Source organism: Orbicella faveolata, unplaced genomic scaffold, assembly GCF_042242905.1.
Source record: "Orbicella faveolata isolate gen_17 unplaced genomic scaffold, um_ofav_v1 contig_12, whole genome shotgun sequence".
NCBI classification, from domain to species: Eukaryota; Metazoa; Cnidaria; class Anthozoa; order Scleractinia; family Merulinidae; genus Orbicella; species Orbicella faveolata.
Genome location: NW_028301539.1, coordinates 7,657,501 through 7,683,937, shown reverse-complemented (window position 1 = coordinate 7,683,937; position 26,437 = coordinate 7,657,501). Strand labels below are relative to the sequence as shown.

The 26,437-nt window shown below is 39.3% G+C and overlaps 1 protein-coding gene and 1 pseudogene across 1 annotated transcript; both read right to left on the bottom strand.

Annotated features, from left to right (window-relative positions):
- Positions 1-12,102: 12,102 nt before the first annotated feature.
- LOC149116379 (adenosine receptor A2b-like) lies at positions 12,103-13,554 on the bottom strand. The gene has a single exon (XM_089282314.1). The coding sequence runs from the start codon at positions 13,276-13,278 to the stop codon at positions 12,340-12,342; it is 939 nt and encodes a 312-aa protein (XP_089138440.1). The 5' UTR covers positions 13,279-13,554; the 3' UTR covers positions 12,103-12,339.
- Positions 13,555-17,507: 3,953 nt separating this feature from the next.
- Positions 17,508-22,294, bottom strand: LOC149116378 (beta-1 adrenergic receptor-like; annotated as a pseudogene).
- Positions 22,295-26,437: the final 4,143 nt, after the last annotated feature.

Genomic DNA, 26,437 nt, shown 5'->3' with positions numbered 1-26,437 from the left:
CCCTGAGGTCTTACTTGAGAAATTTAATACTAGTCTACTATTAACATTATTTTTAACTAAACCTATCGCATAAACTATAAACAAGACACACAGTCCTCAGCGACTAAAATAATTTCAAGACAATGAAAACTCACACCTAGAAAATATTGATTTCCTTCGGTTTTACAGTTTATATACATTATTTGTTGGATGGACTAATCACGGATCATGTGCAGTGATATTATTATGCTGATATTATTATTAACGCCAAATGTAATAGTAACCTAAGATGTTACTATCACATTTTGTGGGGTAACAGATATGCTAGAATTATATACAGGAGATGCAATCCTGTTCCTGCAAAACTACAATCGTTCTCACCAGTTTGGCAAACTTAATCAGCTCACAACAAAAAACCTAGTCACCATAGAAAATTCAGATATGTTTCTTTTTTATACTTTACTTTGCTGGGTGTCAACTAATCACATATCACAGTGATATGCTAAATGATAAACACAACATACAATGCAGGTCCTGTGACAAAACTCATATTCACCAGTTCACAAAGATGAAAATAACAAGGCGTTTAGGTTGGTTAACAACTTGTTTTTTTGTTTTTTTTTGTTTTGTGAGCTAATACAATATCACACTAACTTTGGTTTAATACACTCTTTCAATTACACCCACCTTTCTATAAATAAATTTAGGTTTCTCAGGTTCAATTTTACTCTGATGGTTTCAATGTTGTTATCCTTTGTTTCAAACACATTATCATGCATCAACTACAACCAATAACAAAGGAAAATAAATAGAAAGTAGAACCACCACATATACCATGAACTGCTGCTTATAAGCACCAGACTTTACAACTGCAGATGGACAGGCCTATAAACGGAGGGGCTCATATCCGGGTGAGGGAGGGGGAGGGGCTTTCAAGAGAAATGAACACCATTTTGTAATTATGGTATTTAAATAGGTTGCATTCATTTCATTTTAATCCCAAGGGGGCTTATATCTGGGAAACCTTAAAATCGGAAGTACATAGACTTATAGATAGGGGGGCTTGAGCTTGAACACGTCTCAGTACAGGAGCACATGGAATCCTGGTGCATGCACATATCACAAACACTGTTGTCTACCACAGGCAAGCACATGCACTCATTGTTGTTAACTCTGTTAAATTGCATTGTCCATTTACACCAAGAAACAAGTTAGATTGTTAAACCTGGACTGACATCTACAGTGAAGACTAGAAGTATCTTACCCCTTTAAAAGTATAATGTTCAGTTCCAGAATATATCTTCCCCGCACAGAAGGGATTGGAATTCCCTGGGGGGTGGGTGGGGGGGGGGGGGGGTTGATAAGACCAAATAAATTAAAGAAATGTATGAAACTCAATCAAAATTTCCATAGGGGTGGAGGGGACTTACAAAAATTCCCTTCCGTGAGGGAGGTATGGATATTTTCTGGAACTACACAGTTTAGGTTAAATAACTCATCACCAAATTTAGATGAAACAATACAGTGTACATGGTAGGAGTCTAACCTTTGTCATTTGCCCGCTTTGCCATGCTCGTCAGGAATCTCCGGGTTGATTCTTATCATAATAAACAGTCAAGTAATTCAGATGATGTCAAATCCATTCTTATTCAGGGCCCCTTATATCACACATTCGTTAAGATATTCTGCATTAAGTCATAAATTTGAAATACACGCTGTAATTGAAAGAATGGCCACCGTAGTTTTTATATCTTATTCCTTTGTGCTGGTACGAAATGAAAAAGTAGGACAAGAGGAATGGCTGTTCATGGTTGTCATGGACATCCCTTTTCAAAATTCCCAGACTTTTTTCTGATAAAAATAAAAGTCTCCTTACCAAATAAATGAAGACTAATTCATTAAGAGTGTAAATTTTCAACTGATTTACCTTCTTTATTAAAGAAAGATATTATGAAATCACTGCTGTGACCCCATATGTTTCTTGCAGCCTTCAATGGTTTGAAATCAGTCATTAATTAAATTATTTTAATTTTTCCTGATATTTTAATTTTTCCTGATATTTTAATTTTTCCAAATAAAATATCTGAGTTTTTTCTGATCTTGATGGAATTTTTTTCCCTGAACATTTTTGGCCTGTTGCAACCCTCTAGTAATATACTGCATGTACATGTAAAGATGACACTTTCTTCCAAACTAATGTAAATTACACAAATGTGTAACAGTATGACTGCACAAAGTAATCAACCCTTTTAACTTACTTCCATCCTTGGGAGGTGGCGTGATGGTCAAATCAACCATACATGATTGAGAAGTATTTGTGGCAGTTGCTGTGATAATCAACAATAATATCAAAGCTCAATGTACTGATTTGTGGTTATTATCTTTTGGTACTGATATGGCTAGGCTAAGTTGCTTATAAAAAGGGAACCATGGTGCTCACAAATTTCTCTTTATAACATTAGATGTCATTTATTATTGCAGAAAAATCCAAAACCCATTGTACACAGAAGCTTAATTACTAAGCGTTTGTGTTTTATCACCCTCCACTAGGCAATTCAAACTACATGTACCCTGTTTGTAAAACTAAACAAAGAACTAGCTAGGTTGACATGCATAAAGATTAAATAAGTCTGTAAATTCTAGAAATCACTATGATTCTTTACTCTGGACGCAGGCTGTCAGACTAGCCTTTGAGTGAAGAGGCCTATTTAGTTGATGACTAAAACTGGCAAATCGGTCATTATCACTTAGAAGCAAGGCCATTTGAAACCTCGCAGAAAGTATGATTTGTTTACAAACCCCTGTGCTTTAACCCATCGACTACTGGAGCTTTTTGCCAAACGCACATTATTTTTCAGGACATTTCGGAGATTTTCAGCCTGGATGAGCCAAATTAGCTTCAATCTACTCGAAAAAACATTTGCAAAATGACAGCATGCCTTTCTTTCCACTAACATCTCGTTTTATGACATTTTCGCTAGGTCCACGTACTAAGTACTGTTAATATTGGTTTTTGTTTCATGACACTAGGGTTGGACTCAAATCGAAAAATTACACATCGAGTATTACGTTGATAAAAATGGCAACAGCATATTAAACAAAAAATGTAATCCAAACAATAAAAAAGAAAGTAAAAAAGAAAATAAAAAGGACCGTGAAATACAATATCAAGTTGAAAAAGAAGCAGAATTAACAAAAAGTATAAAAGATTTAGAAGAAAAGATTGAGATAAAAGATAATGAAGAAGAAAATTACCTTTATTGCAAAGTTGAAATCAAAGGTGAAAAAATAAGATCAATATCAAGATATGGTAAACGTCAAACTAAAGAAAAAGCATTACAAAAAATACAACACAACAAAGATGAAAACATCAAAGAGTTAACACTATCATTCGATTAAACATAGTATTTTTTATTATTTAATTATCTTTTTTTAATGAACCCATTAATAGATACCATACATTGGTTTCCGATGTGTAGTATATTTTATTTGAAATATATAGTTTTTATTTTATAGAAATTATTTTTTGAAACATATAGTTTATTTTTTTCGCCATGACAGCACATGAAGTAAAAAAGGTTTCGCCCTGATATTGTCCTGTCAAAATAAATTGATGACGCAATTTTCGCAATCATAGCACACGTAGTAACATAAAGAGGACCTTTATCAAAGTATTTCCTATAAAATGCAATTATGGACAGAAAACAGTTAAAAACTGAAATAACTGTAACTGGCCCTTTATTCCTGCAGCTAAGTCTGACGAACATAATGGTTGTCCAACTGTTTTCTGCTGTCCATCTCCAGTAATGTTTTCAGTTGCCATGTTGATCTTCAAGATAGCTATTTGTAGCTTAACTGCAAACTGGAATCGATCAGCTATCACTGTCTAAAGTTATAGAGCAGCTTCTTAAGAGCCAGTTCCTGTAAATACCGAGAATGAGATGACAGTCGCGAAATTTTCGATTTCTTCATATTTTGCCCAAATAACCTCTATAGTGAGTTGTTTTCGAAAATACCATTCAAAGGTCCTGAAGCGCTTTAGTTTTTTCGAAATTGAGGAAAGTTTGAAAATCGCCATTTTAGCTGCCTGACGCCGCCGAAAATGGCCGAAAATTGTGCATTTTCTTTTCGCTCGTACAGATCAACGCGGTGATATCTATCGATATACTTTGGGTAGCTCATAGCGCATGTCTTGCTGTTTCTAAAGCATTAATTTGATTAGCAAAACCTCAAAGTTTAATTATATTTTAGGCCGATACAAGTACCTTCATCGAAGCTCGTGAGCGACATGGCTAATTTTAGCTAATTTCAATACCATCAAAAGCCCACTGGTACATTGAATATGAAGTCGAAACTAAAATTTTCTAAAAGCCCATACTCTATATTATGATGTGTGAAAGTCTCTTCCGCGGCCCGAAAAAACTAACCCGTCGAGAGACATAAACGTGTGGTACATTTTTGTAAACTCGTCATTCGTGAAACCAACATGGAACTTGGCCAGCTACCTTCATCAAGAACAAAAATAAGCGAATGGAAACCTTTTTCGTCAATAAGGATACTTATAATCTGTTTTTTTTCCCTTTTAGAGTAACCAAATGATTAACTTTTGCAAACATTTGCAATTAAATCAAAATAGACGCTGCTTTTGGTACATTGTAATGTTATGCAAATTTATTTCGATCATCGGCACGCGCATATCGCCCGAAACTGATTTTCCTTCCGCGTACTGTCTGTTTCTTTTTGAAGGTTACAACTGTAGCACACATTATTCGTTCAATATCGGCAGTTTTGATTTTTTTGAACACCCATGGCCACAGCCGAACTTGCCTTTAAGTAAAAATAAACATTTTGAAACGTGAAGTTTGAGTAAACAGTCGGTTACAGTTGCATCCATCATGTTTGGCGTAAATATTCGAACACAACCATTTTATGTAAACAGGTACACTTTACTTTAAAAACAACCGCCTCATCGCAGCATTTCTTGAAATCCTGGTCTGAGACCAGGTAATGCCGATAACAAAGCGCGAGCAGTTGACGAAACTTCATGATGAACTATCGAAATGTTGTACTTGTGGAATAAGAAAGATGATTCAACCTTTGTATTTCTTGCCCGTTTGCTTGCAATTCTTATGGATACAATTGCCCCTGTCTGTTACCACCAGATTTATAAATGAATCGTTCGCTTCTTTAGCTAATATGGTACATACCTCTGAATAAAACACATACTGTGACGTCATTTTTCTTGGAGTGTTCCAACAGTCGTCCGCGGCCACTAACAAAACGTAAGCAGCAAGACAGAAAAACCACAAAGGCTTCTTCGTCAATCGCACTACGCTGTCCGGATTTCTTTCTTACAAAGTTTCCAGACTCTCTTTTAAAATTCGAAGACTTCGTCGTTCTGTTGGCCAGTCCGAATAATTGTCATGGTGTTAGTTGAGTAAGTTCTTGACTTTGTTTGGTGGTCCCAGTTCAGACCATCCGGCAAATGTGGATTGCGTGACAGACGGCCACTTGCAAAGTGTCCAAAGTGGGTGAAGCCCGGGGGTGGGGACTCCCATATGGAATGGACGGGGATGCTCCTCGTCTCGCTTAGGGGTGTAAATTTCGGGGTTTGGTCTCGCTTAGGGTGTTCTGGGCAAAATGTCATTATTTTTAGCCGTCAAGGTCTCGTTAAGGGTTGCACGCGAAGGAATAACAAAACAGAAAGAATTTTGATTCTTCATATTTACTCAATTCATATAAACAAATTCGCCATCATTTAAAGTCACTCTACTTTTTATTTGTCTGTTTTATAAACTGGTCTCTTTTAGGGGTCTGCATAAGCTTCGGCCACGCCCAGATTGGTCTCTTTTAGGGGTTAAATTCAAAATTGCCGACGAGCATCTCCGTCCACTTCCATGTGGGAGTCCCTCTCCCGGGGGGTGAAGATGGCGGCCAGCGAAACTGTTTGCTCGTGCAAGTAACGTGGTTCGCACTGTCATCCTAAATAAGCATTTTTGGACGAAATTGAAGGATGTAGGGGGAAGGGGGTGTTGTTTAATTCTGCAAGAGGACAGAACTCGACGAACTGACAGAGCCGTCCGCGGGTCCTGCTATCACGGCATGTCTACGTAGATTAATGGAAAGTATTACCGCGTTCACAAAAGTTGTGCAAACACCTTTCCTCTTTACCTTTAAAATACATGTTTGTCGTTCGTACTTTTTGAATAGAAATGCATCGGTGATAGGGCTGGAATACAAAAAGGACAAAGGAGGCCTAGAGGGCATTAGATCTTAGATACGCGGTGTGAGTTTACATACATATTCACCCCTGTTGCCTTCTGCTAAGCTATATAGACAATAATATGGGCGCTTTCCAAAAATCGGACACTCAGAAGAGCTAAAATTTTCCTTTATTTTACCTTGAGAATTCACAATTATAGACCTAGCGAACTTCCCATCAATAATTAGGCGGTATAAAATAGTTAGGCATTATGTATAGCTGGTTTTCACATGACGTCACTAAAATTCAAACTACAAAACTATTGATCTTCCTGAGATTTTACTTTAATGATGTATAAGAGCAGCTGAAAACCAATATACATACAAAGTTTCGCTCCGAATGGGTTCTTGGTTTTGTGATACACTACGCTTGGATTTCGAAGCTTTTGCTTGACACGGCATTTACATGATAGCGTCATGATGGTTAAAAAAGTGACTTATTTCGGGGAATTCGGCTATCTGAACAGTTCATGTCGTAGAAAAAGTATTATTTTAATGTTTTAGAGTTCCTCGAGGATAAATTCACGCTTTTGTAGCAAAACTCAGTGACAGATGTTTCTGTTGGTTTCCGGCTGCCATGTTTGTGCCCATACGGATGGGCACTAGCATGGCGTCACCATACAAATCTCTATAAATTTGGGTAAAAAATTTCTCCGCATACCTTGCATAAGAAAAATTGCTGTGACCAGAATCTAGGCGAGAGTCTTTGCACATTTACTTTCCTTCATTTCCCAGATTCTGGACTTAGTCTATTGAACGGTTTTGATTTTTATTTTGATCTATTTTGAATGGTGTGACACTGAAAACCAGCAATTGTAGCCCTGTTTTGCGCATTTCAGAGGCAAAAATAAGAGCGAATGTATGGACTGTCCACAAAAAAAAAAATGTGTCTGTTGTAGAGAGGTGTTCACTGTGGAGAGTTGACCGTTAGTGGGGGTTCAACTGTATAGTTTTTATAGGTTTAAATAAGAACCGGTAACAGGAGTGAATATGTACGTAAATTCTCAACAGGTATCCATTTAAGACTAGTGCCTCCTAGACCTTCTTCTTCCATCCCAGTCATGTCCCTGGTGCATTTCTATACCAAAAACCTGGAGCAATATACCTGTATTTTAAAGTTCATTAGTAAGGGTGGGTTTTTTTATTAACGGTAGTAAAGTCGAAACTTTCTAAAACGGCCACCTTGGGGACAGAGGAAAGTCGCCGTTATGGAGCGGTATCAGTAGGGGTGAGATATGACACCGATATTTTCTTGGGTTTCAAAATTTTTATCTTAAAAAAGGCTTAGTGTAACATGTAAATTCGTAACACAATCAAAATATATCAAACCAAACAGAAATAGAGACCAAAGCCCTGCGGCATGGATCAAGTTTCGTGACCATGTCCAATAAAAAATGGGGTTTTGTGGACAGCGTTCGTCAGTTGTTGATTAACTGGCCGTTGTGAAGAGGTTTTTTTGGCAGTTGGGACGTGTTTTAGTGGCTGTTACTGTTGTGGAGAGGTGGCCGTTGTAGAGAGATTAGAAAACGAGTGACCGTCCACCGGAATGAAAAAAGTGGCCGTTGCAGAGAGGTGGTTCTTTGTGGAGAGGTGGCTGTGCAGGTTCGACTGTAGTTTCCATTTTTTTCACGCAGACATAGAGAAAACATCCTGCCTACACGAGGCGAGTAAGGAGCAGTTTGGATTCCTTGTCCACGCCCCCCGGGGCGGGGGAGCTCCTCGTACCTTTTAGGGGTTAAAAATGAAGTTTTAGTAGCCCTCAGGGTGTTCAGCCTCAAAAGGTCCAAAGCGTGAGCTTTTGCGATGCCTTTTAAGGTATTGAGCCGAAAACAATATGACGCGGGGAGATAATGTGTTATGTAAGAATTGGTATCTTTTAGAGGAGAAAAAACAGGATCTTGGTACCTCTTAGGGGATCTTAGGGAATTAAAATTTTTGAGAAGCACCCCCGTCCTTCTTATATGGGTGTCCCCCTCCCCTCGAACTTCACTCACTTTGCAGAACGTCAGATATCGACCTATTTGGTACAGTGGCCGATTGTCACGCAATCCACATTTGCCCAATTGTCCGAACCGGGACCACCAAACAAAGTCAAGTACTTACTCAACTAACGCCATGACAGTTATTCGGACTGGCCAACAGAACGGCGAAGTCTTGGAATTTTAAAAGAGAGCAAAGTCTGGAAACTTTGTAAGAAAGAAATCTGGACAGCGTAGTGCGATTGACGAAGAAGCCTTTGGAGTTTTCTGTCTTGCTGCTTACGTTTTGCAATTGGCAGACGTCTGTTGGAACACTCCAAGAAAAGTGATATCACAGTATGTGTTTTATTCAGAGGTATGTACCATATTAGCTAAAGAAACGAACGATTCATCTATGAATCTGGTGGTAACAGACAGGGGCAATTGTATCCATAAGAATTGCAAGCACACGGGTAAGGAATGCAAAGGTTGAATGATCTTGCTTATTCCACAAGTACGACATTTCGACAGTTCATCATGAAGTTTCGTCAACTGCTCGCGCTTTGTTATCGGCATTACCTGGTCTCAGACCAGGATTTCAAGAAATGCTGCGACGAGACGGTTATTTTTAAAGTAGAGTGTACCTGTTTGCATGAAATGGTTGTGTTCGAATATTTACACCAAACATGATGGATACAACTGTAACCGATTGTTTACTCAAACTTCACGTTTCAAAATGTTTTTTTTTACTTGAAGTCAAGTTTGGCTGTGGCCATGGGTGCTCCATAAAAGTTAAAACTGCCGATATTGAACGAATAATGTGTGCTACAGTTGTAACCTTCAAAAAGAAACAGACAGTACGCGGAAGGAAAATCAGTTTCGGGCGATATGCGCGTGCCGATGATCGAAATAAATTTGCATAACATTACAATGTACCAAAAGCAGCGTCTATTTTGATGTAACTGCAAATGTTTGCGAAAGTTAATCATGTGGTTACTCTAAAAGGGAAAAAAAACGGATTACAAGTATCCTTATTGACGAAAAAGGTTTCCATTCGCTTATTTTTGTTCTTGATGAAGGTAGCTGGCCAAGTTCCATGTTGGTTTCACGAATGACGAGTTTACAAAAATGTACCACACGTTTATGTCTCTCGACGGGTTAGTTTTCTCGGGCCGTGGAAGAGACTTTCACACATCATAATATAGAGTATGGGCTTTTAGAAAATTTTAGTTTCGACTTCATATTCAATGTACCAGTGGGCTTTTGATGGTATTGAAATTAGCTAAAATTAGCCATGTCGCTCACGAGCTTCGATGAAGGTACTTGTATCGGCCTAAAATATTATTAAACTTTGAGGTTTTGCTAATCAAATTAATGCTTTAGAAACAGCGAGACATGCACTATGAGCTACCCAAAGTATATCGATAGATATCATCGCGTTGATCTGTACGAGCGAAAAGAAAATGCACAATTTTCGGCCATTTTCGGCGGCGTCAGGCAGCTAAAATGGCGATTTTCAAACTTTCCTCAATTTCGAAAAAACTAAAGCGCATCAGGACCTTTGAATGGTATTTTCGAAAACAACTCACTATAGAGGTTATTTGGGCAAAATATGAAGAAATCGAAAATTTCGCGACTGTCATCTCATTCTCGGTATTTACAGGAACTGGCTCTTAACATCTGACGAACTACTTGATCAAGACGCTTTTTATAACGCCTGATTTCAAGTTTGCTGAAATATGTCAGTACATGAATGATTTTGGAAAGACAAATTAACCAGCCATAGCTGAGCAGCTGGGTTAAGCTTAAAGAGACACTGGTTGTTGTTTCCGTTTTTTTTTTTTTTTTTTTTGAAAAAATAATACTACGGGGTTAAACTATCCGCAAAAATGTGCACTTAATCTATCAGTTTTAAACGATATCTTTTACCTTCAGGAAACATTTTGCAAATTCTACAAACCCTAGCGGTTATCCTGAATTACTTTCTTCCTTTTGTTTGCATAAAAATGAAACCTTGAGTGACGTTTAATATAATATTTAAGTGATTCACAGTGACGGAACTAGCCTGGAGACACTTTTTCGGAAAAACATTAGCAAAATTAACATAAAAGGTGATGAACGTGTAACAGCTTCACGGCTGCAGACAAAATCGCCCTAAAATTTATCATTACGCGCCTTTCCTCAGAAAATGAAAAATTTTGAGGCGGCGTGGCCGAGTGGGCAGGGCGTCAGACTCGAAATCCAGAGATTGCGAGTTCAAGTCCCGCTTTCACACTTAGCTGGAGTTGTGAGACAATAGACCCTAGTTCAACGCCTTGGTGTTGCTTGTAAATATCAAACTGGTCTGCCTCCCGCCGCTTGGGATTTTTAATTCTATTATGTTTACTTTATATATTTGATTCTTTCCGTTTGAGTGGCATGTCTGCAAACTAGTTAGGTGTAGCTAAGCGCACTGACCACTATAAACAACAACATTTGAACATTTTATTTTGCACCAATTTTGCTGATTCCGCCAACACGTACAAAGCACAGTGGCTGCTGTTCATGTTATCGAAGACAAAACGTTTCCAGCTTTACTGTTTCTTTGTCATTTAGAATTAAACGACTGACTTCTTTACTTTTTTGTCTCTCTGGCGGATAAACAATTCCCTTTAAAAACTTTGCATTCAAATAAATGATGCGGAGCAAACAAAGAATTAAACATCTGTTTTGAACTCAATTTACACTAACTGACAGTCCAAATCAAACATGCTTTCTGTGTGCCAGAAGCTTCTAATGTCATCTTTATTCGACTTCGTGGATGTAGGCTCCAATGACAAAGTTTGGTTTTGTAAATTTCCTTTTCTTCTATTGTGGAAAAACCAAGCCAAAAATAAAATTACCCGTTTTTCCCCGGGAAAAGTTAAGCAGCAGTCTCATGAAATATGATGCAATTTTATAGTTTATCAGAGCGATGGCGACAGTGGGCCCACAATTAGCCAAACTTATTGTTTTGGAAAATCTTCTCTTTATTTATCAGTTTAAATTAATGATAGCTGAGAAAAGGCTCACTCCTAATATTTTTCGATAGATCAGATGTGAATTGCTTCCATTGACTCGTCTCTGAGATGATCCCATCATTTTCAAGCAAATTGGCCCCCTATGCTCGTGTTTACTGCATGAATTACATCAAAAACAAAAAATGTGTTTGCAGCATGTTAAACTGCTTTGGCTTATCTATGCCAGGTTGTCCTGTCTCTGCACTTAAGTCAGCATCCCTCATTAATCTCTCTAGTGAGCTAGTCAATACTGGGGAAAAGTCGGTATGTCTCACAGAAATTCTACTCGAGAACAAGGGGAAATATACCTTGCGTTCCCTTCCTCTCGTGTACACGCTTTAATACGAGGGAAATATATATTGCTTCCTGTTCCACTCGAGTCACATGCTTTAGAAGGAGGAAAATACAGATTGCTTTCCGTTCCAATGAGGTAACACGCGTTACAACAAGGGAAATATAAATTGCTCTCGTATCCTATCGGGTAACACGCTTTAGATCGAGGGAAATATACATTACTTTCCCTTCCTCTTGGGTAACACGTTTTAGAACAAGGGAAATATACAAGGGAAATACACACTGCTTCTCCTTCCTCTTAGGTAACACGCTCTAGAATAGGCAAAATATATATTGAGGACAATTGAGGACTGAAATACTCAGTCCTGGTCGCTTCATACCACAGAAACCGGAGATTACCGTCGGTAGGCAGATAGACCACTTGGCTCGTGTGCACATTTCACCTAATTACTTATAACAAATCATCATTTTGTGAATATCCGTCGAGCTTGGAAGAAAGGCTGAAGAAAAGCCATGGAAAAACTTGAATTGGGCTGAACGAAAGGCGATTGCCGAAAAAATATTCCGTAGTCCACGAGGAAAAGAATTTTTTTCATCTCTTTATATATTTACATATGTAAATTTACAGGATTTTATAGAGACCAGACTTCATTTAAAACAATGCTGAAACATTTCCCTAACGACTACTCTACTACTACAGAAGCATATAACACCGTGTAATTTTAGGGGATCCTTACGAAAATTTTTAAAATATTTATCTTCAAACTTTATGAACTTTGTTATCTTTTCATCGTACAGGTCTACAACAACTAGGTCGAAAAACAATTGCAAAGCACTTGTCTGATTATGTTCTTTACTGCTTGTCTGACTTCTTCTAGCTTCCAACAGTAAAGAATTGGGTTTAATGAAGAGTTTAAGTAAGCTAGAGTGACTGCATAACACCATGCATTATACAGAGATGAAGACCTTCCACCACTAGTCGCCAAAGCCGTCACTATACCAAGGGGTAGATAACAAGCGACCAGCGTCAGTTGCAGCCATATTGCAGTGGACACTGCTTTTTTGTATCGTGCTATGTTCAATTGATTTGTTTGGTTCGGTTGTTGAACATGGCCTTGAATTTGATTTTGATGGTTACAGAGGATGCAAAAAATCTTTGTATAAGAGAAAATCGAGGTTATAAGACTCAGTGGTAGACCTATGGTGCCATACCAAAAGGTTATAAGGGGATTCCAAATGTACATTGCTGAATAAACCGTGGACACAAACCAAAAGCCAATAACGATCACATGGACTCGGTTTAATGTTACAACTTGTCTGTATCTCAGTCCCAACAACAGGGCGAGAAGTCTGTCCACGCTTATTGCATCTAGAGTCAACAGTGACACCCCACACAAAATATTGCCTGTTATGAAGCCTGCCATCGATATGTAGCGACACATACTCCAGTGTTTATTCAGTGCAGATATCCGGCTGGTAACATAAAGAGGTTCTGCAATTAGACCAACAGAGAGATCAGTTGTTGCAAGGTTTCGAAGCAAGAGTTTGGACGGCGGATGAAGTGAAGACTCTTTGTGAAGAGCCATCAGGATCAAAGCGTTTCCAAGAAATGCAGTAACGGACAGAAAAGAATTCAAAACTGAAATAAATGCCAACTGGCCGCTTAGTTTATCAGTTAATCCTGCGGAGCATAATAGCTGTTCAAATGTTTTCTGCTCTCCATCTCCAGTAAAGTTTGCAATTGTCATGTTGATCTGCAAGATAGCTATTTGTAGCTTAACTACAAACTGGAATCCATCAGCTATCACTGTCGAAAGTTACAAAGCAGCTTCTCAACATCTGACGAACTACTGATCAAGACGCTTTTTATAACGCCTAATGTCAAGTTTGCTCGAAAACGTCAGTACAGGAATGATTGTTTGTTTTTGGAACGACAAAATAACTACCATAGCTGAGCAGCTGGGTTGAGCCCAAAAAGTCACTGGCTGTTGTTTCCGTTTTTTTTTAAAAAAATAACTACGGTGTTAAACTATCCGCAAAAATATGTACTCTATCTCAGTTTTAAATGTTATATTTTAACTGCAGGAAATATTTCGCAAATTCTGCAAACTCTACCGGTTATCCGGAATTAATTTCTTCCTTTTGTTTGCATAAAAATGAACCTTTGAGTGGCATTCAATCAGATAATATTTAAGTGATTCACAGTGACGGAACTAGCCTAGAGACAAATTTTCTGAAAAACATAACGAAATTAACATAAAAGGTGATGAACATGTCACAGCTTCCTCCAGACAAAATCGCCCTAAAATAAATTTTTACGCGCCTTTCCTCAGAAATGAAAAATTTGAAGGCGGCGTGGCCGAGTGGGTAGGGCGCCGGACTCGAAATCCCGAGATTGCGAGTTCAAGTCCCGCTCTGAACACTAAGCTGGAGTTGTTTCTCGGTAGACCCTAGTTCAACCCGGTCATGCGTGATAATAGTCGACTGGTCTACATCCCGCCAGTTGGGATTTTTAATCCTGCTATGTTTAGTTTAAATATTTGATTCTTTCCACCTAAGTGGCATACCAGTGAACTAGCTAGGTGTAGCTAAGAGCACTGACCACTATAAACAACAATATTTGACCATTTCATTTTGCACCAGTTTCGTTGATTCCGCCAACACGAGCAAACTGGCTGCTCTTCATGTTATCGAAGACTAAACGTTTCCAGCTTTACTGTTTCTTTGTCATTTAGAATTAAAAGACTGATCCCTTTTCTTTTTGTCCCTCTGGCTGATAAAAAATTCTCTTTAAAAACTTTGCATGCAAATTAATAATGCAAGGAAAACAAAGAATGAAACTTCCGTTTTGGGCGCAATTTACACTCATTGACAGTCCAAATGACACATGCTTCCTGTGTGCTAGAAGCTTCTAATGTCATCTTTATTCGACTTCAAGGATGTAGGCTACAATGACAAAGTTTGGTTTTGTACAATCTGAGCAAGTTGCTCCATCTGACCTCATAAAGTCCTCGCATTCACCACAAGCGCATTTTTTTCTTCCTATTCGTCGCACATCCTTGCCCACTTTCAAGTTTTCACCGTGCAATCACATGCCACGCAATTAACTGCTTTGTGCACAGACCCGATTATGTGAATAACACTTCCGGTTAGTTATTTTCACTTCCGGTTGTTTTTGTCTTGGAGGAGGTGGGGGGAGGGTCAGATGTTTTTGTGTAGGTATTTGTGAAGGGTCATGCATTAATCCATTCTGGGAAGTGGGAGGGCCACGACTTTTTCCGCAAAAAATTTCTAAAATACCCCGACCCGCCTTCCCCGCCCCCCCCCCCCCCCAATAACAAACGTACCTTCCCTTACTTTCCTCATATACTTATCAATGCTTGATTCGTTTTAAGTTGTAACTGAGATATATTTTGTTGCTCAAAGAACAAAACAATTGTGCATGGAGACGAGCAACTCAAGCGCCGATTGTCGGCCCTCGTGCGTGTGGTTGTAAATGAAATCCACAAATACATAGCTGGTTCTGCAGTTCGAAGCCTCACTTATCTCAATCGCTACGCCGTAAGATGTACGTGAGGTTGATTATTCGTTTGAAAGCTCTCTATTTCGAGGACGAAGAAAACTCTACTGCAAAAAGTTTCATTTTCAGATAGACACCGTATAATATTTGTTCCGATAATTTGCTGTATAATTATCTCACCTACAGTAGTTTCCATTATTTTGGTCTGGGACATCTGGGGCTCGTTTGAATTGAATTTTCAGATGACTCCCAGCTTATTTCAACGATTCGTGTCTTATCTACCTTGACAATATCGAACTTCGCACTAGAAGCTAGGGAAGAATGTGCAGGCCATGAAAATCCTAGGTTTTTATTGAAGCGGCGAACCTGAGATCGAAGAACTGCCCGATGCCCGACTTCGCCCAAGTCTGCACACTGCTTTTGGCTTTTTCTCACTTCTGCACGAGTGTCATTGGGATATAGGTATTGAATGAAGAGGATTGCTCTTTCCTAAGCATGCTGTACTGCGAATCCCTCCGAAAACGCAGCTTCCTTGTATTCTGCAACGATTTTGAATCACACTAGTGCATGTTCGCATACATTCTTCTTAGAAGCAAAACATTGTTGGTCCTTCGATGACGTCAGAGGCCAGCTCGCCCCATTCTTCGCTATTCCTTGGTCATGGCCATGGAAAGGGCTAATTTTACGGACTTCGGAAAAAATTGGGGGTTAGTTGCACTTTAAAGCGTAAAGTTCAACAATGCGTAGAAAAATAATTAGAAACAGGAGCCATAATCGGGGACGGAGACCGTAAGCGCGCGCCATTTCTAGTATTGGGGCTGTCCCCATGATATGGGACAATTTTTCTATTTTTAGAACAAATTGCGCCATCATCTGCGGCGCACGCGCGTACATTCTGCGAGGATTTGCAGGTGTAGCGCGGGGAAATGGCTTCCGAAATTTCCGAAATGTTCGACGCTCTTAGCCCACAACCCAATACGTTCATGTCTGTTGGAATTTAACTTCAGTATTTTCGTCGTCAGCTGCTCCAGTTTGCGAGAAGTAAGACAGTGTCGAATTTAGTTATGTCCCGCTTTATATCACTGACCAAGTTGTGTTCCGCTGCTTCTTTGACTTCTTTTAAAAGAGCTCCACATTACACCCCTCCAAGTTTCTCATGTGTTGAAGATTAACAGCTTTTCCATAACACAGCAAAAACCTAGTTGGATATATCTGGATATAGCAGCGTTTCAGGACTTCAAAGTTTCCCTCCTCTTGCCACACGCTTGCGAGGATTTCGCCAGAGTCTATCGCGACCGAAAAGTAAAAAAAAAATATTGCAAGTTTGAGTTTCGCCTGAATTGTAAGCAACGCTTGATGTTTTATCAAGGCCCAATAAGTGACAAATTTTATGTCTGTAGATGATGCTCAGTTTTGTTTGTGTAAAAAACCAACAAATTGTCTGTTGTCGATGAAGAAGAGCGCCCACCGATGTGTGTTTTGTACAGTCAGTAAAACATGACAAATTGGACTCCCGCACTTTCGTGTGAAAACGTACATCGAACTCAGATAATATCTCTAGTTTTTAAATATGTTTAAGGTTGATAAATGTTTGAGAACATATTAAAAGCTTAGCTGAAAATATGTGAATACAGCAGAAATAATCCGCAAAGTTACGATAATGCTTTCTTTAATCAAATCGAACAACGATTTCGATTTTGTTGGTTGAGCTATCAAAACTCCTTGTCTATTTTTTTTTTCGCAGTGTAAAATTTCACTATGTTAAAGAAACACACAAATGTTAGTAGCCTTTGGGCGTTGGGGAAAATTGTTGCAGCATCTCAGCACAAAAGACAACCAAAGAAATCTTTGTCAAGATCTACAATTGAAAACACCGACTCGGACTTGAAGGTGCACGCGCTGCACTATGCAAATGAGCTACTCAAAAACTTTTGCAAACTCGCCAAACAAACAGAAACGATAAGAAACTATCAAAAACAGGTTTTGGTTATGATTAAGCATTGTTTGGGAAACTCTCAAATTAACTCGATACCAGAGTAAAGAGTTTTCTTTCATAACTTTTCTTCACAGAGCAAACGCAAATGCTTACGCGTTTAACTAGCGCGAGCAGATAATATTCATTCACAGCGGGAAATTGAAGTGTTGTTTTCGACCCTGAAAAACTCACCTTTTCCATCAGCTCAGAGCATAAAACGACATATAAGAGCCCTTGATCTCATTCCTTACCTTATTCCCTGCCATCGCTGTGAAAAATCTGCAGGAGAATCTCGCAACTCTCACCATTTGATCACGCAACGTGACAAAATCCACGCAAGAGCCCCCGACATGTGCGTGGATCCGCGCGGATATATGACGTCAGGATGGCGCAATTTGCTCTAAATATAAAAAAATTGTCCCATATCATAGGTGCGCGCGGATCCCAAGACTTACGGTCTCCGTCCCCGAGTATGGCTCCTGTTAGAAACCGTTATTTGCGTTTATCTCAGTTAGAATTCTACTAAAACAATTCGATTATTCGCTCTCGATTTCTATGAGGCGATAGTTGATTCGGCCTTCGACCTCATCAACTCACCTCATAGAAATCTCGAGCTCATAATCTAATTCTTAATTATCATATCACAGATGAAGATCCTCCACCGTTAGTAACAAAAGCCGACGCTACACCATAGGGTAAATAACAAGCGACCAGCGTCAGTTGCAGCCATATTGCACTGGACACTGTCTTTTTGTATTTGGCTATGTTCAGTTGATTTATTTGGTTCGGTTGTTGAACATGGTTGTGAATTTGAGTGTTATGTTGACGAAGGGCGAGAAAAATCTTTGTGTAAGAGAAGATCGAGATTATAAGACACAGTGGTATACCCGTGATCCCATACCATAAAGTTAAAAAAAGGTTTCCAAAACCACATTGTGGAGAAGAGAGCGGGCAAAACCCATAAGGTAATAACGATCACGTAGGTTCGCTTTAAAGTTACAACTTGTCTGTATCTCAGTCCCAACAACAGGGCGAGAAGTCTGTTCGCGCTTATTACAGTCAGAGTTGCGACCGACACTCCACACAGGATATAACTTGTTATAAACTGTGCCACAAATGCGAAGGGACAAATATTCCAATGTTCATTCGCTGCAGACATCCAATAGATAACGGTGAGAGGCTCTGAAATAAGACCAACACAGAGATCCGTTGTTGCAAGGCTGCGAAGCAATAGTTTGGAGGGCGGATGAGGTGAAGACTCCTTGTGAAGGGCAATCAAAACCAGAATATTCCCAGAAAATGCAGTGACGGACAGGAAGGCGTTTACACCCGAGAGAAATGTCAAGTGGTCGTGTAATCCATGAGTTGACCCTGACGAATTACATAATTGTTCTTCAACTGTTTTCTGCTGCTCATCTCCAGTAAAGTTTGCTGTTGCCGTATTAATCTACGAGTGACCACAGGGTAGCTATTTGGAGGTTAACCGCACGATGTAATCTATTCTCATCAAAATGCGTAATTCCGAGTTAGCTTCTGCCTCTCTTTGAAAACAAGTCTTAATGCAAAACCATTCATACGGAAACTAGTTTGGTTTGTATGGAAATGGGCTTGTGTTTGTAGGCAGAACACATTTTCATACAAAATGTTTCTCACAATGACTCGTTTTGAAACAGAGGCTAAACGCAACCAGGAGATGGCCTAATCCTTAACTATCACTTTCGACGGAGTTTGTTATCGTTGCAAAGTTACGAAGCTGCGTGCGCTTCTTAACAAATTACGAACATCCTAAACGCTCTCTATTCCTTGGAACAATAATACATGAATCATTGACAATTTGGAAAGACAGACTAATTAGCCATATAATCAAGCAGCTGATTTGCCATTTATTTTTGTTTCGCGGCTTAAGTATAACAAAAAAAACAAATCAAACAAACTACAGAGGGGAGAGGCATTTCCATTTTTTTTTTTTAATTTGATCAGAATAGGCATCGAAATAATGGCCTCAAGTGAAAAAGAAAACTTAATCTCGTTCCCAGATCTCTTGCTGACGAAGCGGAAGGCGAGATCTAGCCAAATAACAAAATTTCTTTTTCTTGATTGGTTGCTCAATTTGACTCCTGTCCAATCCCTTCTTTGAACATTTACGCGGTTTTCCGCGGCAAACTTGAATGTGTCAAATGTTACAAATATGGCGCAGTCATATTGCAACATTTGACAAACACTTGTGCCGTCTTTGTGGTAACACAACAAATACCAACCAGAGGTTCACGATTTTTTCGGATTACGGAAAAACCGTAAAACTACAGCGCTTGATAAGCGATTTTGCAAAAGTGAGAGTACAGGAGGACGATTCCGACCTCTACAGGAACTGCCGAACACTGTTAAATCTGCGGGAGAAGCTGCTTGCATTTCAAACGAGATGTGCCACAACGCAGATAAATCTTGGGAAAGGAGGAGAGTAAGTCAAGCGGACTCGCAGCTCACCAAAATCAAGCCCTTTTATCTCGCCTTGTTGTACGCAAAGGCAAAAAAAGAGTCGCATTGATGAAAAAGAAAAGTCAAGATCCCCTTGAACTGCAAGTGACAAAATCGGGCGGGTTAAAGGAAAAGAAGCAAACTGCGCTTTTCCCGTTAATCAGAGTTATTCGAGTTTTCAAGCAGCACGAAACATCACAGCGATCAATGGTGGAAACAGCCCCGCAGCTTTCTTCAAACTTAGGTTCTAGCCTGGAAACTTCCGCGATTGGTGAAAAAGAAAAGCAGATAAGAAAAGACGAGAGGAGGAAAGATTTGGATGTAATTTACAATTCAGGATTGAACAACCCAGAAGTAAGTTTTACGGATTTCCTTTCTTTCGAGCGATCCATGCGTTTGTTCGAGGGCATGAAAATTTGACGAACATCTGGCGAACGCAGTGCGTAAAACAGTTGAAAAATGCATTTGCTTGAGCTTATCCTGTTAAAAGAGTTTCCAATAGATTATTTAGGTCGTTAGATATGTAAAAAATGCCAGAAACTGTCCATGGAACGTCGTAAATTCCGCGTAAATTGCCAAAGACATTTGCTATGTTCAGCTGACGTAATTTCATCTTACATGTCTCCCTCCGGCGAACTCACTCATAAAGCTGTGTGAACATTGCTTTCTGTATGAGAGAAATACAAGAGAAGTGCTTCTGGAGTGTTATATTCGGAACTGGTTGATATTTACAATGCTATAACCAAGATAACTGTAGAAAAATTATGATTTTTGTATGTATGCTCTTTCCTAAGAGGTCCGCATGGTGTTTACGTTTCGCTTCGATTTTTTCCAGTTGAAAACAGAGGCAAGCGACAAACCTGTTAAGACAATCAACGTCAAACTACTTAATGTAACTGTTTTGTCGAGGCTACCAAGTGTAATCGCTTCATCTGTTTGGCTCATTCCAGAAGTGAGGGACTACCTGAAGCGATTATACTTGGAAGGAATCCTTGAAGAATGCGAGAATGCAGCAAAATACACACGGAGTACGTCATCTACCATCTGCACTACGAGGCAAGTCCTTCGAGACAATGAGAGACTTCAGCTGGGAGATAATACTAACAGAAGCCAAAGAGAGGTTCCCAACTCTTTTGGACGTAATAACAGCCGTTTGCTGTAGGAGGGAGGGGCAAAATGTCCAAATGAGTGGAGCAAAGCAGATTCCTCCAATTGGAACAATCTATTCCATGTTACTGAATCAGTACAACAGAGGACTGAATCTTGTTCAACGCATCAATACAATACTACTTGCTAGTGGTCGAAACAAAGGTGTGCTTTTAACTGAACATAATACATGTATCACTTACTTCTCCCGGGGGATTATAAAGAGGGTGAAGGCATCATTATGATTTACCTCGGGAGAGAATGCCGGAGTGAGATTCGTCTGGTTTATAATTTTCCCCATAATTATTTTGGAGTTAACCTCAACTCCCAGTTTTCATAAATTCGAATTCCCCGTAAGTCTTTAATTGTCCCTCTTCCCTTTGGAATCCATACCGCTGTATTTCCAAAACTAACCCTGTGATATGCCCAGGGGATTGAACGCAGGGAAAATCTTGTGATAAAAGTGTGATAGGGATTTGCAAACCTTCACCCTTTGTATGATAAGAACTAAGAAAGGAGATCATTTATTTGGTGCACATCGTGTTCAAAACATCCTGAAATTATGACGAAATGAGGAAACAAGATTACTTTTGGCAGGTGTTCTGCAAAAATTTTTTCATTGTTGTAATTAGAAGACACAGTGAAATAATTTGCATGCTTAAAACTGTGTCTTTCATAAGTTTATGCAACAGACAAATGCAACAAATATCTGTTGATATATATTGATCATGAAGAAAGGTACTATACATTCTGGAAAACACAAGAAATAGGAGATTTTGCTTTTTCCCTGGAAGTAGTTTTTGTGGCAAAATGTTCCTAGATTTACTTAAACAGTTCACAGCCTGTGATTGTGTAACAATCAAACTTAAATTATTTGCTAGAGTACACTGCAGCAACGTGATATGTATTACTCGTAGGAAGCAGTCGTTGATTACGTGTTTGACACCTCCTTAAGACAACATATGTGTACATGTAGCCGTAATATGTATTAAATCACATTTTGTCAACATCAAGATCAAAACACTAAAACTGAAACAAAAAATTAACAGTCTATACTTTTTCTCTATTAATTCAATACAATAAAATTGACAACTGCTTGAACTTCTTTGCACACTAAGTATTTCAGACCACGGAGAGGCGAGGTGCAACAAAAGTTTCATCATCATCATTTTATTTAGTAATGCAGGTTACAAAAAATTGGACGCCAGTGTGGCTGATGTGGACCTACAATTGATAAAATGTGAAATAATAAACAAAATAATTTATAAAATTTCTACATAACACAAAATGACTGAATGGCAATTACTCGCGAATCCACGATGCAGTGAGCTTCGTCAGTCACAACACAGACTACGTTTTTTTGATAAACATCACATAACAACATTTCTCTGCATTTCTTACGACTGATAAGTACTTCCGGATGAGCAAACACGATGCTAACACGTCCGCGCAACACATTTTCCACAGAATCACCTTGGACTTCGATCCCTGTCTCTTTGTCCGCTTCAGAACATTTAGCCTGGATAATTGCTGCTGACTGTCCTTGCTTCTTAATTTTCTCAACTTGGACCATCATCAAAGCGGTCAATGGTGACACAATAATTGCAATCGAGCAATACTTTCCACCATACATCAAAAAGTTAAACATACTCCGCAGAAGTTGATATATTAAACGCTTACCATATCCTGTTGGCAGGACGGTTAGCACATCTCTCTTTTGCTGCACCACTACTCTCAAAGCCTCTAGTTGTTTAGTTTTAACTTTAAATCAGGCGTTCCGCCTTTAGTTAAGGAAAACTTCAATGCGAGGTCAAATTCAATATTTGACATTTCCGCCATGTCCATGGGCAACGTCCACAGCGACGAGCAATGATGCTGCTGACAATATTTTCTAGCTAACGTTAACCCGCAAAACAAACTCTAATTCTCTGCCTGACCCTAAGCTAACATAAAAATACTGCAACGTTGCTTAACCTATATACGCGCCTGAGTCAGTCTTCTGAGTCTTTCTGTTCCGCCATTTTGGGAATTTATTTTGGGAATTTATTTTGGGCAAGCGCTCTTGCCTCGCCTGTCACATTCCTGACAGGTGATCACGTGGTGCAAATCGGAATGGGCCAGATCTCACCTTCTGGGAGCGAGATTAAAAAAAAACTTGGATTGAACGGTGAATTTGTTTCGCAAGCAGACTTTAGATTAAGATTGCTGATTAGAGCGTTGTTTAAAAGACCATTTTGCTAGATAATGACGACGATTTTCTCTTAGGTTGACTAGATTTGCAATATTGTATAAAAAATTCTGTAAATAGTTTTGCGCATGCCTTGCGCAGTTTGCACGTTTTCCACGCATGAATTGAGAGGTCAATTAAATCGACTTTTAATGGTTTCCTTTTCGTGTGTTTTGAGATCACTTCGTGTGTATATTCTAAAACAACTATTCTTTTCAATCTCGGTGAATAGCGGCAGAATATTTACCTCGATTGCAGAGAATAATTGTTAATTATAGGCTGTGGCTCTAATGCGGAGCGAAAATTATTCCATTGCTCATTCACTTGAGACATCCAAGAAATAGCGGTGAGAGGCTGTGTGTAATAAGACCAACAGCCAACAGAGAGATCACTGATTTGTTGCAAGGCTACTGTAGCTGGCCTCCAGAGCTTTACAAGAAGCGTTGCAAATGTCCCAAACGAAGTTTTTTGACAGGAGTTTAAGGACACTTGCCGGTACAATATTTTATCCTGAGATAACAATCTGCTCTTTGCTCAGCATTAACTTTGAAAAACCGACAAAACATCACGTGAAAATACTCTCACGAAGACTCCTAGAAAAGGTTTAACAAACAATTCGTACAACGTTTGGCCCTCGCATAACAACAAAGGAGATCAGATGGAACGGGAATTAGATTGCATGGAGTCCATGCACTGAACATTACACGAAGAAACGTGGAACAAAATAAAATGGCTGCCTAAATAGATAGTGCGGTAGCTAATTAAGCACTTTGCGGTACGTACCGCCGACCAGCCGAAAGACAACAGACCGCACGGAGCTTCAGCCACAGATACGAAGCAAGAGTTTGGATGAAGGATGAAGAATAAAGGGAAGACTCCTTGTGAGGAGCAATATTAGAAACACAGCATTCTCAAAAATGCAATTACGGTCGACTGGAAAGAGTTTACTCTTGAAAGAAATGTCAAGTGGACGCATAGTCCAGCAGTTAAACCTGCCGAATGACATATTTGTTGCTCAAATGTTTTCATCGCCCGTAAATTAAAGTTTGCTGTTTTGTATATTGATCTACAAGATGCGATTATAGTTGTAGCTTAACCACAAGCTGGAATCAGTTTTGATGAAAATTCATATACGATATCACTGCCGAAACTACAGTCATGTTGCAAAATCACAAAGCTGCGTTTTCTTACATGACGAACAGCCTATAAACAACCTTTATTTCGTCAGAGATGATGATATATGAAACATGCTGACAATTTGGAAAGACAAATTAACTAGCCGTAGAACAAAGCAGCTGGTTTACTAGTTGTTTTTGTTTCCGCTGAAGAAAAAAAAAATACCAAACTACAGGGGTCTTAGCGTTTTCTTTCACTTGATCAGAATAAACATCGAAATAATGGCCTCTTCAATTCCGAGTCCACTCATCTCCCCCGAGAATTTATCGGGATTTTTACAACTTTTCATGCCTCTGGGTTGGGCATTTGCTATAACAGGGAGAGTAACAAATTTACAAATCGATCTGTTGCAACCTTCCCCAGTTAGTTTCCATAAATAAAAACGCACTTCAATTTGACAATTTATGTTAAAAACAGACGGGCTGCTTCGAAAGAAAGACATCCATCAGAAGCCTTTGTTTTTACTGTAATAGCTCGGCTTAGAAAGTTTGACAAGAATGTGCGCCAGCCTCTCTTCAAACGATTGAACATTCGATTCTCAAATTCTAAATAAAGCAAAGCTTCACATAAAATGACACTATGTCTATGTCTTGAGTTATCAATTTTAATTTCGGCATTCTGCTAATTAACTCTTTTTTCCCTTGCAGCTGCAAAAATATGCGCCATCTTTAAAACAAAATTTAAAACATTTTGATGCGCCATTGGAGACTTGAGTCATAAATTTCAGTTGTCACAACCACCGCCTGGATTTCACTACGTGACCTACAGTACCCTTATCTTATTCCATAGATAACTGAATAATCATATCATCATTCGATGCAGTTTTTTCTTCCCTTCCATTGGCCAAGAGCCCACAATGTGGCCTGCAAAAAACTGCCTAAAAATTATGGTCTGCTCACGGGTAGTACCGTGTAAATGTGTTGTGCTGCAGTTGATATCCTGCTCATGCGTAATGGTAACCACATTCGCGGATCGCTTCAAGAATAGATATCAGAGCTAGTGATTAAGATATGAAAACAAACTTAATAATCGAATGATAAAACAATAATTCAACTCGGTAAATGCAAAATGTCTTGACTTGTTAGTGTCTCGTAGATCAATTATTTATTGCGTAACTCTTTGGCGCCGGCAAATAATTGATCTGCTCGCCTCTGACAAATCACGATATTTTGCTTAACCTCGTCCAATAATTGTTAAATATTGTGAAGATGCGTCGAATTTGGGACTAACGCTGACGTCGAAACATGGAATGAACACCAGATTACACTGAATTTGAGGTGGTTACTGTAAAAATCAAGAGCACATTATCAAGTGGAGGAGAGGGGGGGGGGGGGGAACAGGGGGGTCAGAACCTCCCGCCTCCCGTACCCTGCTTTCCCGCTTCCCGTACCTTTATCTCCCGGCTCCCACTCTTTTCCATGCTGCTCCCGTCCCCTCTTAACTGGCAGAGTCAAAACACATCCTAGTCATTTAGCTTCGCAATTCTTAACGCAAAGAGGAGGTTGTGCTTTGTATTTTGCAGAATATTTACATGCTATTCATCGCAAAGATTTGTTTACTGAGGCTCTTGACGCGATTTGACTGCAAGCCAAAACTTCTAGCACCCTGGCCCTATTCTCTGTCATCTACAGACCACCTGATGACAACCTTTTCTTCGAACGCATCATCACGCCACTTGAAAAAGCCTGGTTGAGATCTGAGAATATTTTTCTACTTGGCGACTTCAACTGTTACTTCTCTTTCCAAGGCGATCCAGACAACATTCTGCACCGAAATACAATCAAACTGCGTTCTATCTTTGAGACGTTTAATATGCATAACATGATTCAGGAAGCCACAAGATCAACAATTTCATCATGCACCTTGTTAGATCTCTTTGTTACAACAACAAAAGATCTAATCAGTTCTACTGGTGTTTTCCCAATTCGGCTCAAAAACAAAAGACCGCCGCCAAAATTCATCAAAACGAGGAACTTTAAAAGAATGGTATTGGGAGAAATTTAAACATGATTTGAATGTACTCTATTTCACATCGCATCCATCTTCGAAGAGCCTGACGACCAGCTATGGGTTTGGGAACGACTATTCGACGATATTTCCAATGAACATGCTCCGTGGAAAGAGATAAGGGCAAGAAGCTTCTCCTCCCCATGGATAACTTGCGAAATTCGTCACAAAATGAACCGACGGTATAAACTGTTTAAGGCGGCAATTTCTAACAAATGTCCAGAGCAGTGGTCTAATTACAAACGAGTCAGGAACGAAGTTACGTCTGATTTAAGGAAAGCTAAATCATCTAATTTTTCCACCATTTTTAATGAAGTCAAGTCCTCGAGTGCATGACTGGAATCTTCTTAAAAGGGCTACGAACCCCAAGGTCCGCAAAAA

Bases quoted from the DNA above. Each gene is read 5' to 3' on its own strand.
- LOC149116379 (XM_089282314.1), bottom strand. From the start codon at position 13,278: ATGACAATTGCAAACTTTACTGGAGATGGAGAGCAGAAAACATTTGAA.